The sequence below is a fragment of the Gallus gallus genome, chromosome 12 (assembly GCF_016699485.2).
Source record: "Gallus gallus isolate bGalGal1 chromosome 12, bGalGal1.mat.broiler.GRCg7b, whole genome shotgun sequence".
In the NCBI taxonomy this organism is placed as follows: domain Eukaryota; kingdom Metazoa; phylum Chordata; class Aves; order Galliformes; family Phasianidae; genus Gallus; species Gallus gallus.
In genome coordinates this window covers 2,960,017-2,975,583 of record NC_052543.1, presented here as the reverse complement: position 1 = coordinate 2,975,583, position 15,567 = coordinate 2,960,017, and the positions used below count along the sequence as shown (strand labels likewise).

Genomic DNA, 15,567 nt, shown 5'->3' with positions numbered 1-15,567 from the left:
GGCTGCCTTGTTCCTTTCACTGTAGTATTTACAATGGCTTGAGTCATCTTTTCTGGTCATTAACAGTTCTTCCATGAGCCAAATGACCACCAGCCAGAACTGTGTGAAGCTGCTTTTTGATGTGATCAAGCTAGCTGTAAGATTCCAGAAAGATGTCTCTGAAGCTTGGATTAAGGTAAGATGCACGTGTCAGCCTTTGTTTCCTCATATAATTCAATCAAATATCAAAAGGTGAATGTTAGCCCTGATAGTTACTGATAGAGATTTTATTCATTTCCAGAACTTTAGTTTTCTTGCAAGACCAGTGCTGTTTGAAAACATCCATGCTGAATTCTCATGCCTTTCTTTTGAGTGCCTTCTGAATTCTGAGTTGTTGGCAAGATCCAGTTTGTTGGTTTGGATAGCTGTCCTGTTGCAGTGAAGTGTTTTGGTGTATGCCTTTTTTTCACTTGTCTTTATGTAACACTCATGGTTTTGAGATACAGTATTGTTCTTTAACATAACAGCTTTCTTGTTTTTGGTTTTTTTTGCTCTTAGGCTATTGAGAACAGCACATCTGTATCTGACCACAAGGTAATACTTTTGACTCTGTGCTTTTCTTTGTGAGTGTCCTTTTCTGGTGGTTCTCATAGCTCTCTCTATGGGCATAGATGGAGAGATTTTTTTCTATTTGAAGTAGAAACCACCAGTGCTATTGCCTGGGTGGTTCTATTGGTGTCTGACTTATTGCCACTGTAACAGCCATTTGTTTTGTTATAACTCTTTAGTTCATCCCTTCCACACATCGAGAGACAGAGTTGAGATCTCTCCTGGCAGACTGATGAGAGTTCTGCTGTGACTGTGGCTGTCAGGGGCTTTTTGAGCTCTTGATTTTCTTCTTAGTTTTGATTTCAAAGTGTGTAGTTGTCCAGCATGTTTCATGTCTTTTCAGCATAATGATTAATGGCTGTTTCTTCCTAAAGGTTCTGGATCTGATCGTTTTGCTGCTAATCCATTCTACAAACAGCAAGAACAGGAAGCAAACTGAGAAGGTATTGAGGAGCAAGATTCGCCTGGGCTGCATGCCAGAGCAGCTGATGCAGAACGCTTTCCAAAATCATTCCATGGTCAGTGCTGATTCTGCGTTGGGACTCCCTCTTCTCCATCCCTCAAATATCCTGTCAGATGATGATTTAACCCTGCACTGCATTATGTATACTTCAGGGTTTTTTGGTCACTAATTGGTCTCCCAGGGCATGTGTTCTCTGTTATAACTGTCATCTGCTCTTTCTTTAAGAGAACAGCTTTCCTTTATTTTGGTGCAAAACCTCCCAGCCTTTATGATAAACCTGAGGTCTCCACTGCATGTTCCTGACTTGTACTTGTCTCCCACTTTATTTTTAGGAGTTAATACATTTACATATCATTTTCTGTGTGCTGTTTTTTATATCTATCTATCTATATGTGTGTGTGTGTGTGTGTATGGCATGTGTTTGCCTGTGAGAAAACTGTGAGAAAACAGAAAATATCTGAAAAACTGAACAGAGTTTTCAAAACTGAAAAGCAATATAGTGCAGGAATAGGGGGAACAGGTGAAAAACACTGTTAGGCATTTAAAATAGCCTATGTTAGTAACACAAGTGGGCACTTTTCTTCCATTTATTCTGAATGTAACTGCTTTTAATTCAATTTTAGTTGAACAACCCTTCCAGAAGAAGTTAAAGTAAATTAGGCCACTTTACATGAGTGAGAGCTTGTTCAAAGCTGCTTTAAGAGATTAAGCTAACTTTAAAACATAATTTTGATTTCTGTGAGTGATTGCTGTGACAGAGTCCTTCTGTCAAAGTAGTGCCAAAAGCATGTCTGCCCTGTGGCTTTTAAGTTGTGGTGCATTGCTGTGAAGTGACTTCCGTGGTGTCACTGATAAGGGATATGCTGCTGTGAGCTCTGCAGCCTGACAGACTGATGTAACCAATCTGAAAATTCTTTGTGTGGGCAAGGTTAGAGAAAGCTGTTCTGGTCTGCCTTACCTGCTCTTGTTGCCCATTTCTGCTGGACAGGACAGCCTGAAAAGGCAACACCTACTGATCTAGACAAAGTTTTTGAGATGAGCTGAAGCACATTGTATTATATTTCTGTTTTTCAGGTCATCAAGGATTTCTTCCCTTCAATCCTATCACTTGCCCAGACGTTTCTGCACTCTGCACACCCAGCTGTGGTCTCCTTTGGCAGCTGCATGTACAAACAAGCTTTTGCAGTCTTTGACTCTTACTGCCAGCAGGTACAGTGTGATGGATGGCATTTGTTTTATTTTCATGTGCTTGCACTTTGTTTGGAGGGTGTGTGCCCTTCTCCTTCAGAGGAGGAGATTTAGGGCAACTGGAAGCCTTTGAGAGTGATCTGTGCTGTAGAATAAGCCAAGAAGATCACAACTCTGGCAGCAACTGATTGAGGCAGAGAGACTGCTGAGCCACACGTGATTCATATTGAAATACTTTCCTTGGAGAACTTATGTGTTGAAAACACACAGATTCCCCTCAGAGTTCTGACCAACTTGGACTTCTGCATACTCTGAAATAACTACAGGCCAGACTTTGAGTGTGAGATAAGAAAATCTGGGGACCAAAGACAGCTCTGCAAATTTTTTTTTGAATGTATTTGCACTTTTTTTTGACACAGTATGTTTACAATTAAGGCTGGTTGTGACCTTGTATCTGTATTACTTGGTACGGCAAACTGAACCAGCTGAGAAAAGCTTGAGACATGCAGTGTTGTCTGCAACAAGTTTAGTAATAGTTTGAAATGTTCTAAATTTCCAAAGAGTTTGGCTGTGTTAGCAGTTGGTGATGTAGGGAAGTCCCAGAAGCCCAGACAGTGGATGAGATCACAGAGACACACGTGTCTGAGAGCCAGCTGAAGTAAGGCCAACAAAAAGATTTTTGTAATGAAAATGTCCTTCTGAACAGCTGTTGATAAAGAGAGTTGAGACACGGGAAGTGGTGTTGTTAGAGGCAGTGTTTTCCTGGGTAAGGTGCAACATTCTGTATGCATGTGAAAATAAAGTGGGTTTTTATTGTCTCATGTGGTAGCAGCAAAGAGCACAAGCTGCAAAACTGTTAGCAAGCAGGGGAAGAATGGGGAAGAAAAACTTCCAAAAGCAATTCGTAAACTGAATAAAATTCAGGCTGAAGGAGAAAGCCAACATTGTGACCATCTGGAATTAGAAAGTGAACTGAAAAGAAAGTTAGAATTATATGTCTGAGTTTTAAGATGGTTATCTGTACTTGATCCATATATTTATGTGAGTAGAACATAGCTGCAGGCAGAACAAGGGCAGGCATTTTTCTACTGATATTTCATTGCAGATTCTCTTGGGGGTCTTTCCTTAGGAGGTTGTATGTGCTTTGGTCACTCATGTATGCAGTGGAAATGAAACAGAGTTGGATATTTCTCTGGACGTGCTCACGGATTTGGTGATCCTACACCCATCCCTGCTGCTGCGCTATGCCACCTTCGTGAAGGTATGTGTAGATCTGTGGGCATGTTACATCTCAGGATCCTCTCACCACTTTGCCCCAGGTCCAGAATAGGTCAGTATGGTTCAGAAATATCCTTAATAAAACAGCCCATATCTGTAAAGCTGTTCTGACAAATGCAGTGGTCAGGATGAAAAGGAACCTTTTGTGAAGATGTAAGCTGGACTATGAATTTTTGGAAGTGGAAATTGGACTAGAAAAAGAAGTTATTCTTCCCTGTTGCAGGTATGGAATGACATCTGTGGACAGAAGGAAAACAATTTTTATATATGTCTTTATTAATATCAGCTATTCCAAATATTTGGCAAAAACCTGCTGCCTTTGTGGACCTCCTCTTCTACTATGCTGAAAGATTGTCAGTACTTAGCCAGTATTTTGAATCATAAAACAAAGCTCGTAGCAAGAATAGGAAAAGACTTTCCTAAAACTTTAAAAGAGGAAAGCACTCAACAGGAAGAAAAGAAATAGTGACTTTTTGACTTGTAACAATGATTAGCAGAGTCAGACCTGCTCAACTGTCAAATTCCAGAAGCAGTAAAAGCGGAAAGTATGTGGGGAGCAGAATAGCAAGGCAAGCATGTGGCATTATTCTGCTGGAACATCCTCCCACGGTGATTTGTACTTGAAAGACCTTGTATTTCCTCTTGAGGTGTTGTGGGTGTGTGTGTTTTCCCACCCCTCTGGCATATTCTTGTATTTGCCCACTTGGTGGCAGTGAGTTTTGTAGTTTAAGTACCCACTGTAGGAAAGGGGAGTACTTTTCACTGTTTGGTTGATTGATTGTTACATATAAGTCAACTTTTTAAAATGTGCTCCAAGGAAGGGTGTTAAGGTCTGCCATAAGAATTTGTATGCAGTCTGTCATGTTCAATCCATAAATGGAGAAATGGGACTCACTTCTTTCTGGCAGAGCTGGGATGTGTTGGGGACTGAAGGTTGAAAGTGGTCTTTGGAAGAGACAGCGTAGAACTCCTCCTCCTCACTGAATGCATTGTCAGAAGTGTGAGGGGGGGAGCACTTGCTCACAGCATTCAGCTGAGACCCACTGACCTTCTCCTAATCTGGTTTGTACATTCTTATCTTGGCAGGTTATTTACAGCTTATGGTTTCTGTGGGCTAATCTTCGATGCATTACCAAAGCTTCTATATGAAAAGCATTAATAAATGTTCTGGCCAGACCTCAGGGACCCACAGTGTACCATGTTTGATGTGCATCTCAGAGGTGGTAGAGGCAGTAGCCAGCTATATGTGAAAAGATCTGCAAGGCTGCAGATGGCCAGCAGGTTTCACACAGAGCTGGGGACTTTCTAGCATAGAAACAGATCTGCAGATCTCCTCAAACTACTATTTTACTGTTTAAACTGGGTGAATTTTCTTGGGGATGGCAAAAAGTGGGTATCCAATTGTGCAGTTGCCCTTGTCATTCAGTGCCTTGTTCTAAATCTTGCTCGAGGTTGGCCAGATGTAGGAGAAAAATAATATTAGCACAATGCTTTGTTAGTAGTAGAAAGGCCAGCGGTGCTGTGGGAAACAGTTGGACTGCTTTCACTGAAGTACTTGGAACAAGAAATATCCTGAGGGTGCCATTCAGCACAGAAGATGTCACCCCTAAATTCTTAAAGGCTTGGCTATTATTACAGGGTTTGTGTTGGAAATATCAGCAAATCCGCTTGTTCATCTCAAATACTTTGAGCACTGAGGAAGTTCATGATAGAAGCTAAATAGCTGCCACTAGTGGGATTGGAGCACTCCCAAAATGCTTGTAGTAGCCAGATTGTTCTCCCCATTCAGCTTCCAATACAGCAAACTGTAAGAATTAAGGGCAGACCAGTAGCTCTGCATTTATGTTCATTTCAAAGTAGACTTTTCCTACATGCACGAAAAAGGTGAAGGTAATTGGCTGCTCTTTGGCTGACAATTGTTGGAATTTGAAAAGGATTTCTTGATGTATCTGAGTTAGTTTGTGGCTTCTCTCTTACAGACCATTTTAGACTCTATGCAGAAACTGAATCCATGCCAGATCCGGAAGCTTTTCTACATTCTCAGCACACTAGCATTCAGCCAGAGACAAGAAGGAAGTTATATTCAGGTAAGCAGGGGCACAACAGAAAGGAGTTCAGCTGTGCCATGGTTCTTTTAGCTGGGCTATGTTCTAGTGTTGTACAAATATTAGCTCGTTTATGACCAGAGATTGGTGTCAGGGTGCCCTTCAGCTTAATACCCTTCTCCACAACTGCAGGATGAGCTGCAGCTCCAAACTTCACTGTCCTGTGCAGCAAGGGCTCACCACAGAGACTGTACATCTCCTAGCTTTCCTGGAAGCTCCGTCTTCTTTCATATCTAATAAAGGTAGATTGATAGAAATGTTGGTGGAAGGAGACCAGTGTCAGTCCCTGATCTAACCTCTCAGTTGAAGAGAGTCTATTGCCAGCACGAGATCAGGTTGGCTGTGACTTTGCCTAGCTGAGACCTGGAGATGTGCAAAAGTGTAAAATGTAGCATCTTCTTTCTCAAGCTTTGTTTCTCCATCAATTGGAAGTATTCAGAAAGCATAGTTCAGCTCCTTTCTCCGAGATGCTTATCTTGATCCAAGTGCTTAATGTTTGTAGATCAGATATGACAGGCACTCGTGTTAGCAGAATTCAACTACACAGCGTAGAGGACTGCTGCCAAGTGGACTTCACACCTTTTGTGCCTCTTGTTTCTCACTCCTTGAGCAAGAGCGATCAAATAAAGATAAAGAATATCCTAAGTGCATCTATTTTGCAATAGAATCATTGAGGTTCAAAATCTTGCTATTCTTAAGTCTGAGCTCTTAGAAATTAGGACTGTTTCTTTTTCTTCCAGTCCCTTCAAGCTGTGAGAATGTTTGCAAATGCTTGAGATTATGAGGGAAAACTTTCCTGGTCTTCCTGATTGGTCTGTAGCACATAGCATGTTTGTAGTCATTTCAAGTCTTCCCACTGACTCTCTTTAAGGCTGAACTCTTCACTACCAAAATTTTCATTGACTTTTTCTCCCCCTCCTGAGTCTTTCCTTTCTGTACGTGACTTGTGGAAAACTGCCTCAGCGATGCACACTGGGTGATTTTACAGCCTAGGAGAACTAGCCATCACAGAAAGGTGTTCTGCCTGTCTGTCACTCTTAGACTGCAAAAAGAAGGGAAGGAGTGTAAGCTCTGGGATTTATTCTGAGCTGAGAGTTTGTGACTGCAGGGATCCAAGGCTGACAGTTTGACTCTGTCCTTGGTGGTATTGAGACTCCAGGGGTGGGATGCCAAAGAAATCCGTATCCTGGGAACCAACTTGCTCTTTGTTTTCTCTTTAACGTACTTCTAAAACAGTTGTATCTTGGATATATGTCACTACAGGCAGGCTAGGCATTTGTCTTGGCATTGTACAAATCATCCTAGAAGCATCTTGGCTAGCAAAGATCAAGAAAAGATGGTATAATTATGTACTCTCCTTTCTCCTGCTTCCAGTTTGATCTTGTTGGCGCTGGTTCTTTCCATAACATAACTCAAGCCTTCATCTCCTCTATCTCAAGACCACTCTCTGGGTAGAACTTTTGCTTTTAGGGAGCTCTCTGTATAAGCTAGCCCCTTCCTTTGCAGGACCCACATGGACCGTTAATAAGCATCAAGGCAGTCAGGGTCATTATGTTTCCATAATATTTTCTGGTGGCCTATGAGATCTTTGTCACTTCTATGAGCATGTGAGGCAACTTAGAAACAGCTTCTTTTCCAGTCTGAGAATGCTCCACCTTCTAATAGGGATATGCTGTATGTTCTCAGCATCAGAAGACCACTTTAGTCTATATTTAGAAGTTCAGACTTCCAGGCTTTTTCAAAGCTGTGCCCATTCTGGGAAAGTGCAGTTGTTCAGCTACTTTGGTATAGCTGTTAAAGCGTGCTGCATTGAGGCCTGCTCTGTGTTTATGGAGTACTGCATAGAAGCCTTTACAATTGTGATTGCATGTTTTCCCACAGCAAGGGTACAACAGAGGCAGCATGAGGAATGTCTTAAACCTGGGTGTCTGCTGTGCTGTTCACTAGAGCTCTCCTTGGACTTTCATCAGACACTACTCCATCCCTGAGCCTCTTTCAGCTGACAGTATTTTGGAGGGCAGCTCTGCAGCTGCAGCGTGTGTGGAGGACTGCGAGAATATCTACTATGTTTTAATATATATTCTTCTCTTAAGTATAGAAGAAATCTAGACTGTATAGTAATTGGAGCAAAGCCAAAGCACTTACAATGCTATTTGCAACCTTACCTACAGTTTTGACAATTATGTTAATTACAAATGAAATCACAGGGCGTACATTCAGTCTACAAAGCTGTAATCTCAATCAACCATCTCCGTGCAGCCTTTGGAGACATCAGGTGAAGATGCTGATAGAACAGAGTGGTGGGCACAGGTCCCCCTGTAATGATACAGTCTGTGTCTTTCTTTTTAGGATGATATGCACATGGTGATCAGGAAGTGGCTCTCCAGCTCTGTTCCCAACCACAAACAGATGGGGATTATTGGTGCTGTTACCATGATGGGCAGTGTGGCATTAAAAAGGTGAGAGAAAATGTACAGAGGTGAGTTCAATATGCTTTAAGACAACCTGTAGTAGGGACAGGTGGCAGGAAGGCATTGCCTTCTAGCTCATGCACATCTTGGCCAGATCCAGTAACTTAACTCTTACCTGCAAACTGCAACATTTGGTGCTGCTAACTGTTTAGTACTGTTCTCTGCTGCAAATCCTGAGGGCATCCCCTGATTTTCTTGTTAGTGCTTATACGTGAAGGCCTTGACTAGCACTAGCAGGACCTAACACTTGGGGGAAATAAATTGAGTACTGTGGTGGACTGAATGCAGATCAGCCTGTAAAACTAAGTCTGAATAGTCTAATGTACCCTGTTTGAATGCAGAGAAATCTAAAGGAGAAATAAGAAGAAAAAATGTTACTTCTGTGCTAGGTATTGACATGACAGCTCCCAGTGTACTACATAAATCATTTGTAAACAGTGTTGATGAGCCAGGCACACTCCTAATGAGAGCTGCAACAAAGGTTGAAGAGCTTAGACTAGAAACTTTGGAGCTGTGTGTGGAAACATGGTCTATCTTGCTAATTTTGCACTTCTTAATGAAATGCTTTTGCTGTTTATTACACGAAGAGAAAAGCCCATCTGTAGGGCCCTGAGTTAGTGGGCTTCATTATGGTTGCTCCCATAGCGCTGACATCAGACTTGCACTGGCCTAAGTCTAAGCAGGATAAGATAAAATAGTTATTTCAAGAAGAGGCTTAGAAAATCCCAAAATGCAGACTACAAACAAAAAGAACAACGGATGAGTGGGGTCATCAGCACATCAAGCACCCTTCAGTACCAAGGAACTTGCTAGGTAAAATGGACACGAATGACCCCAGCAGGTGGGAGTGTGTTCTGTGTCTCAGAAGAAGGTTTGAATCCCTAGGGAACCTGGTTGTTTGACCTACAAAGATATTCCTTCCCAGTCCAAGTCTGATTCAAGTGTTTGGGGAAAATATATCTGCTGGCACTTGAGAAATATCTTGATAGTATGTTAGATCTTACTAGCATCCTACCTGATTTCATCAGAAAGACTTCGAAGGAGGCAAGCTCTAAAGCCTCCTTCCTTATCAGAGGAAAAAAACTTCCCTTCTGAAACTTGCAAGTAAGCAGCAGGAGTTTGAGTAGTTGGCATCATGTACAAAATATAGCAGATCTTAGGTTCATGGTGAGGTGAGGCTGCGTGGCCTTCAGAAAGGTGGGTGACTAGAGGTCAGAAAAAGCATAATCTTGAAGGTGATGTTGAGTCTTGTCCCAGAGGAGTCAAACAGCAGCAGGTGTTTCCCTAATACTGTTACAAAACGTGTCTTTTTTTCATGCATAATTCTCCAGTGAATTTCTCTGTGTGATGGGTTTTGCCATCTCTTAAGTGTTGTGTCACAAAAGTGAGATTATCAATTGCTTTCAGAAATGAAGCAGATGGTGGTTTGCTGGAGAGACCTGAGCTGAGCATCGAATGTGATGGGCAGGTGGGTGCCAAGAGTGGGTGCATACTGGGGCAGTGTGGGACAGAGGGAGAAAGTGATCAGCAGGAAGATGTGACTGAAGACGCAGCTTTTGGTAAAGCACTATGTGTGTCTGACAGTCAGCTTTACTCAGCTTGAGATGCTTTGTATATTAACTACAGAGCCAGGAATCTACTAAAAATTGTCTGGGAGAAACAAAGTACTGTGTTAAGATAGCACTCATGCAGTACTTCAGGCATCTAGTGAAAGTCTTCTATCCAGATATTATTTCAGACACAAAGAAACAGGACAGTCTCTTTTGTGTTGTCCCATGGTGGAGCAGTGCTAGGTCCTTGAAAGACCTATAAACTGTATCTCTGCAAAAGTAGCTGCCACAGGCTGTTCCCCCAGAGCTGAAGGTTTGGTCATGCCTTGGAATAAATGAATGTAAAAAGGAGGAGTCAAGGTAAAAGCTTTAGTTGTGTCTGTTTACTTTACCTATTCTACAAACTGTTCTCTCCCTTCAGCTTTCTACACTGCTGGACCTTGTTGGCTTCTGCTGTGAGCAAACACCAGAGGTCTTGGCTCTGTACTATGATGAACTTGCCAATTTGATTGAGAAGCAGAAGGGAAATTTGGACCTGCAGCTCCTGGTATGTTGCAGAGTATTTTGAACATAATCACTGAGATGTATTCTTCACAAACATGATGTTTTTTAAACGTGGACAGGGCAGTAGATTTCACTCTGGTCTGAGAGCTGTTTCTTTGTTGTAGGCATGCTAAGGATCCTGGAAGAGATGGGGGAGATACAAACTACTCCTTCATCTTTCTGGGGGGGGTTTTGGAGCTTTTTTTTTTCTTATTTGACAGATTCCTTGTCATGCTTTAGCAGCTTCCTTTATGTGAACTTTCACACAACAGCAGGAAGGAGGGAAGACTTTTACAGGAAATAAATTGACATTTCAGAGTAGGCTTTTGATATCCTTAAACAAGGTAGAACCTGAAAGAACTTTAAACTTAATATCAGGATTAAACTTAATATCAGCCTGTACCAGGCTTCTGGTCAGACAATTAAGGCTGTCTGATACCAAAGGACCTGGAGGAACCACAGTGAAGATTTATGGTAATTGGAATAGCAGAGGCTCTTCTCTCTTTCTTGCTGGAATCATTGTGCCCTTTGCAACAGCTAGTTGTGTAGCAGAGGAGCTGTGTTTTAGAACAGGACTGGCTAGGCTAGAAAAGCCAGTCTCCTGGCATCCAACTGAGTGCTCACTGGAGGAAAAACATGCATCTTGAATGATTTTTTTTCTTTCTCTTAGCAAGGCTGATACAAGTTAAAGTTCTTTTTGGGACTGACTATGTATGCTTGGCAATGTGTCCCGGCTGTCTCTGACAAGGAAGTCAGTCCTTGCAAGCAGTGGGTTTCGCTGCTGTGGCTGTTCCAGGGTACTTTTGCTTGGGCTTATCTTCTGCCTTTTCCACTGCAATTGTCACAGCTTGCTTCACTGCACTGATTTGTTGATCAGGTTTTTTCCTCTCTGTATAGGATAAGTTTGGGAAGAGTTTGGTGGAGGACTTTCCCAATGACTTTGTGGTGGATCTCAGCCCTACAGTGGATGGGTATGTTGAACATTGGCTAAATCTTTGTAATAATTCTGCTACTGAGAACTTCAACTGAGCTTGACTGTCTTTTCTTGCAGTTCCTTTTTGTTCCCAGTGAAGTCCTTGTATAATCTGGATGAAGATGAAACTCAGGGAGCAATTGCCATTAACCTCCTACCACTGGTGTCACAGAGTGAGCCTGGCAGGGTCGCTGATGAAATGAGTAACTCAAGGAAAAGGTACTTTGACACTTACCTTGCAGTCATACTACAGTTAAAAGAACTGTATTTTCATTTGATGCAGTACACTGTGCCCAGCCCTGGCTGCCTAAGTGCTTGGTGAGAAATTGGACGGAAGATTTTCCAATTTTCAGTGTTCTTTTCTTGTCCTTGCAGTTAGAAATGTTCAGATAAGTCTAGAGGCGTAAGCATGTGATGGGGAACTGGCAGCCTGTTCTGACTCAGGCTGTTTAGGTGGTCTTAGTAAGTCACGTTGCATCCACTTTGTTTTCCATCTGTCATGTGAGAATAGCAGCTCTTTAGTCCAGTGTTACTGTGTTATTAAATGCCTTATTGAGATAGATTGGCAACTCTGAGGTGATAACATTTATATTTTGAGCAGTGGTTCTCAAATAGAATCAGCAAGGAGTTAGTGTGTGTAAAGAGTACACAATTTATTCTCACCTTTAAGTTGCTCTTAGACAATAAAAAAAATGTGCAAAATCACAAACATGCAGCCACAAGTGAAATTTGACTGAGGAACAAGGGCTTTGTCCTTGGGGAATGAAACAAGAAGTGTGTAATAAATAACTTAAACAGTGGGCCATCAACATTACAAATAATAAGACTTTTATTTTAACTATAAACATCACATTCTGCATAATTTATTGTCGGAAGGTTTTGTTGAGATTGTAGTTGTGCTTAATAAAAAGATAGAATCAATTTATAGCAAATAAAAAGCCCCATATAGTTAACTACCCTACATACATCAAAGTAAAAATAGTAACTTTCCTCACTCAGAATGGGAGCAGTAAGTACCATGCTAGCAAATATTCCAGAAGGTTTCTCCACTGCTGATAAATATATTTTACATAAATTCTTGTCATTCCTCTTGGAATATTCAGCTTTGGTTTCTGCTAGAAATAAATCTGACTCCGTTTTTGATTCAGTACAGCTGTTTCTCTGCCCATGTGTTTTCCCAGAAAACTGATGATAAATGATACATTTCTTTTAACCATATGGTGCATTTCTGCTTTGTGCTGCTGTGGCTTGCAAGGAACAGAATCAAAGGCTTAGGCTAGGTGGCATGGGGAGGATACATTATGCAAGGGAAAAGTAATAAGCTTTCTGGAGAGATATAAAACATAAGAAGACCAACTCAATTTCTCTATATTTTTATTTATATTTTTTTTACTTTCTCCTTCCCCAGGGTAGTATCACCAATATGCCTATCACCCTGTTTCCGATTGCTCAGACTCTACACTGGAGAACAAAACAATGGAAGCCTGGAGGAGATTGATGCCTTACTAGGTATGGGAAGTGAAGCTTGTACAGAGTCCATCTAGCTGACTTGCTCCTATCTCAGATTTGCAAAGACCTCCTGTATGTGTGGGGAGAGATCTGCAGTTTATCGTGGAGGCTGAGATGCTCTGTTGCCCATAAAGTAGAGGGAAGAAGGGGGAAGAATTGCTTTTTCTGGCAAGTGACAGGTGGAGTTTGCTCCAAATAGTCATTGGAATTGTTACAGGCTTTGAGAAGAGTCATTGTCCATGCAAAGATGAGAGGATGGGTAGCATGTGCAGCCCAATGTGTTCTCTGCTTATTCTGTCCCAGGTTGCCCTCTGTACCTGACTGACCTGGAGGTGGAAGGGAAGCTGGACTCTCTCTCCAAGCAGGAACGGGAATTTCTATGCTCACTCCTTTTCTATGCACTCAACTGGTTTCGTGAGGTGGGTAGAGCCTTGCCTGCCTATTTTGGACTGGCACTGAGGAGTAGCACTTCAACATACTAACCTCAGGCTTCAGGGGTGCAAATGTCAAGGAACAGCCTTGCCTTTTGGAAATATTCTCCAGCAAGATGTTGGAGATCCCTCTGTGTTCTTCTCTTCATTATTATTTATGCTTTATCCTTCTGCTCACAGCAACTCTGCTGTTAGCTGCTAGAGACTCACAGGGTCTAAAGGACTCCCTTGCCATGTGAGTTTTCCATCTGCTACTCAGTTGCAGCCTGTATGCTGTGGCTTAGTTTTGTGTCTGAAAATCAGTTTTGTTGCTGCAAGGAGGCTGCTGTAAACCTCAAGTGTATTTCTAAGCTATGAGGTGTATTAGTAGCCCCAGTAGGAGAGGAAGAGCACAAGAAAAAAAGGTCAGTCTGTCCATGCTGTACTAGCATGAGAGTAGCCAGCAGGTTGAGGAAATAAGTCACTTTTCAGATTACATCAATTATGATACTGGTATTATGGCACTGGAACAACTTACGCAAGGAGGTTGTGGATGCCCCATCCCTGGAGGCATTCAAGGCCAGGCTGGATGTGGCTCTGGGCAGCCTGGCCTGGTGGTTGGTGACCCTGCACATAGCAGGGGGTTGGAACTGGATGAGCATTGTGGTCCTTTTCAACCCAGGCTATTCTATATGTTCATTTTCATAGGGGCTTCTGAAGAGTTCTGTTCCTGCAGCCCGGATCTGGTCAGATAGGCCACTTGTGCTGAGTGTCGTGTGCTTATTCAGGACATAGGGATGCTATTTAGGAAAAGAAAAATAGTAAAAGTGAGTACACATCTCCCTAATTCACAGTCAGTTTGTTTTGTGCCTCCAGGTTGTAAATGCCTTCTGCCAGCAACAAGATGCTGAGATGAAGGGGAAAGTTCTGACTCGACTACAGAACATCACAGAGCTGCAGAATGTGCTGGGAAAATGTTTGGCAGGTGAATGTGAAGCATTTGTATGTTCTGGGCCTCAGCTGTGTTATGTAATGTATTGTTTCCCCATTTGTGGGAACAATGAAAGATGAGGTACTTCCTCTAGATGTATACTTGCCTGTATTTTCTCATTCAGGAACTAAACTAAACAAATATCTGTGTTTGGCTCTTTCAGCAACCCCTGGCTATGTCCCACCGCCTGCTACTTTTGATTCTGAAGCCCCAGAGGGAGTACCATCCATTAATGCTGGTGGTCCAGTGAGAAAAAAAAATGGTAAGGAAAGCTTGTAATGCTTAAAGAACCAGATGTGATGTTGGGTTTGACCAGCATGTTTTACTGGACCTATCATGTGAGAGTAATTAAGGCAGAAGGAAAGTTATGACTATTTTCTGCAGACTGGTAAGCCCAGATCAGACCAAGAGCTCAGGTCATATTGCCTACCAATAAAAAAAATCTGTTGTGTGGGTCACAGTCACATAGGGTCATACAGTTTTCACACCAATTTCACCCTACTGTTTGGTTTTGCTGAGCCAAAGTAAATAGTGTGCTGCCAACAAGTAGGGGAAGGCTTTCCAATTCTCCCCTCATTTGCTCTCTGAGCTGCCTCCTTTGTGATTACACAGTAAGCCATTTTGGCTGCTTACTTTTAGCAAGGTGAGTTCTTCATTGTTTTAATGTATTTGCTGTCTGTACCCTGTGGTCAGGCTTCCTGAAAGCATCTGTTGGAAGATGTTTTCAGCATTCCCTTCTCTGAGTTGCTTATGGAACTGAATAAAACCAATTTTTAAAGGATTCTATGGCTGATTCCATGTGGAAAGTGCACATTAAGCCCCATTCTTTGCTGCTTCTCCTCTAACAAGCTTTCTGTCCAAGAATGCACCATTTCTTCCAGTTCTTTAAGGGCTTTTGGTGTAAAACTTTGTCAGAGGCTTTTTGGATATCTAAATCTCTAGTAGACACTGGATTCCTTTTATCAGTGTGATACCAATAGCCTGGCAGCCCTGCTTTTTTCCAGCAGACTGTACGTCTGTGTGCTCAGTGATCTTTTCCAGTAGTGGAGGACAAACCCAACCATCTTAATTCTCCTTGAATCCTCTTTAGATCCCTTTAAATTCATGGGGATTCCATTGGCAAGCTTTCAGTCCCCCAAGGCAGCAGCCAGAGTGTCAGTAATGTTGCACTGGAATAACTTTGGAACCTTGTGTGAATGTTTCCTTGCCCTAGTGACTTACAGGATGACTATTTAGTCAAATACATTGTGTGCAGTTAAGGAAACTACATTGATTTCAAGTAGTCTTTGTGCTACAGTGTGTCAGATATGAGTCTTCCCACCTTTGTCAGCAGTGAGGTCCTTTGCTGGGAATTAATTGAGTTATTCTGCTATTGGTACAGCATCCTCATGAGCCCCTTCTGTAGCTGTTTGCCCTACTGTTCTTTTCCAGGTCCTGTGCCTTTGTCACTACTGTGAGACAGGCAGTAATATTAATTTTTGTTCAAGCATTTTTTAAG

General features: G+C 42.1%; 2 protein-coding genes across 2 annotated transcripts in view; one reads left to right on the top strand and one right to left on the bottom strand.

Annotated features, from left to right (window-relative positions):
* Window positions 1–15,567, bottom strand: part of LOC101747452 (serine/arginine repetitive matrix protein 2-like) — a 500,571-nt gene that overhangs the window by 450,255 nt on the left and 34,749 nt on the right. The gene's annotated exons all lie outside the window — the stretch shown is intronic.
* The window catches only part of FANCD2 (Fanconi anemia complementation group D2), a 46,078-nt gene that overhangs the window by 13,957 nt on the left and 16,554 nt on the right, over window positions 1–15,567 (top strand). The window contains exons 13-27 of the mRNA NM_001039261.5: window positions 67–175; window positions 538–573; window positions 963–1,106; window positions 2,126–2,260; window positions 3,369–3,500; window positions 5,497–5,604; window positions 7,972–8,081; window positions 9,501–9,561; window positions 10,065–10,190; window positions 11,084–11,157; window positions 11,238–11,378; window positions 12,568–12,668; window positions 12,972–13,087; window positions 13,955–14,063; window positions 14,233–14,331. Of these exons, the coding sequence (NP_001034350.3) occupies window positions 67–175; window positions 538–573; window positions 963–1,106; window positions 2,126–2,260; window positions 3,369–3,500; window positions 5,497–5,604; window positions 7,972–8,081; window positions 9,501–9,561; window positions 10,065–10,190; window positions 11,084–11,157; window positions 11,238–11,378; window positions 12,568–12,668; window positions 12,972–13,087; window positions 13,955–14,063; window positions 14,233–14,331 (1,601 nt within the window). The remainder of the gene's footprint in view (window positions 1–66; window positions 176–537; window positions 574–962; window positions 1,107–2,125; window positions 2,261–3,368; window positions 3,501–5,496; window positions 5,605–7,971; window positions 8,082–9,500; window positions 9,562–10,064; window positions 10,191–11,083; window positions 11,158–11,237; window positions 11,379–12,567; window positions 12,669–12,971; window positions 13,088–13,954; window positions 14,064–14,232; window positions 14,332–15,567) is intronic.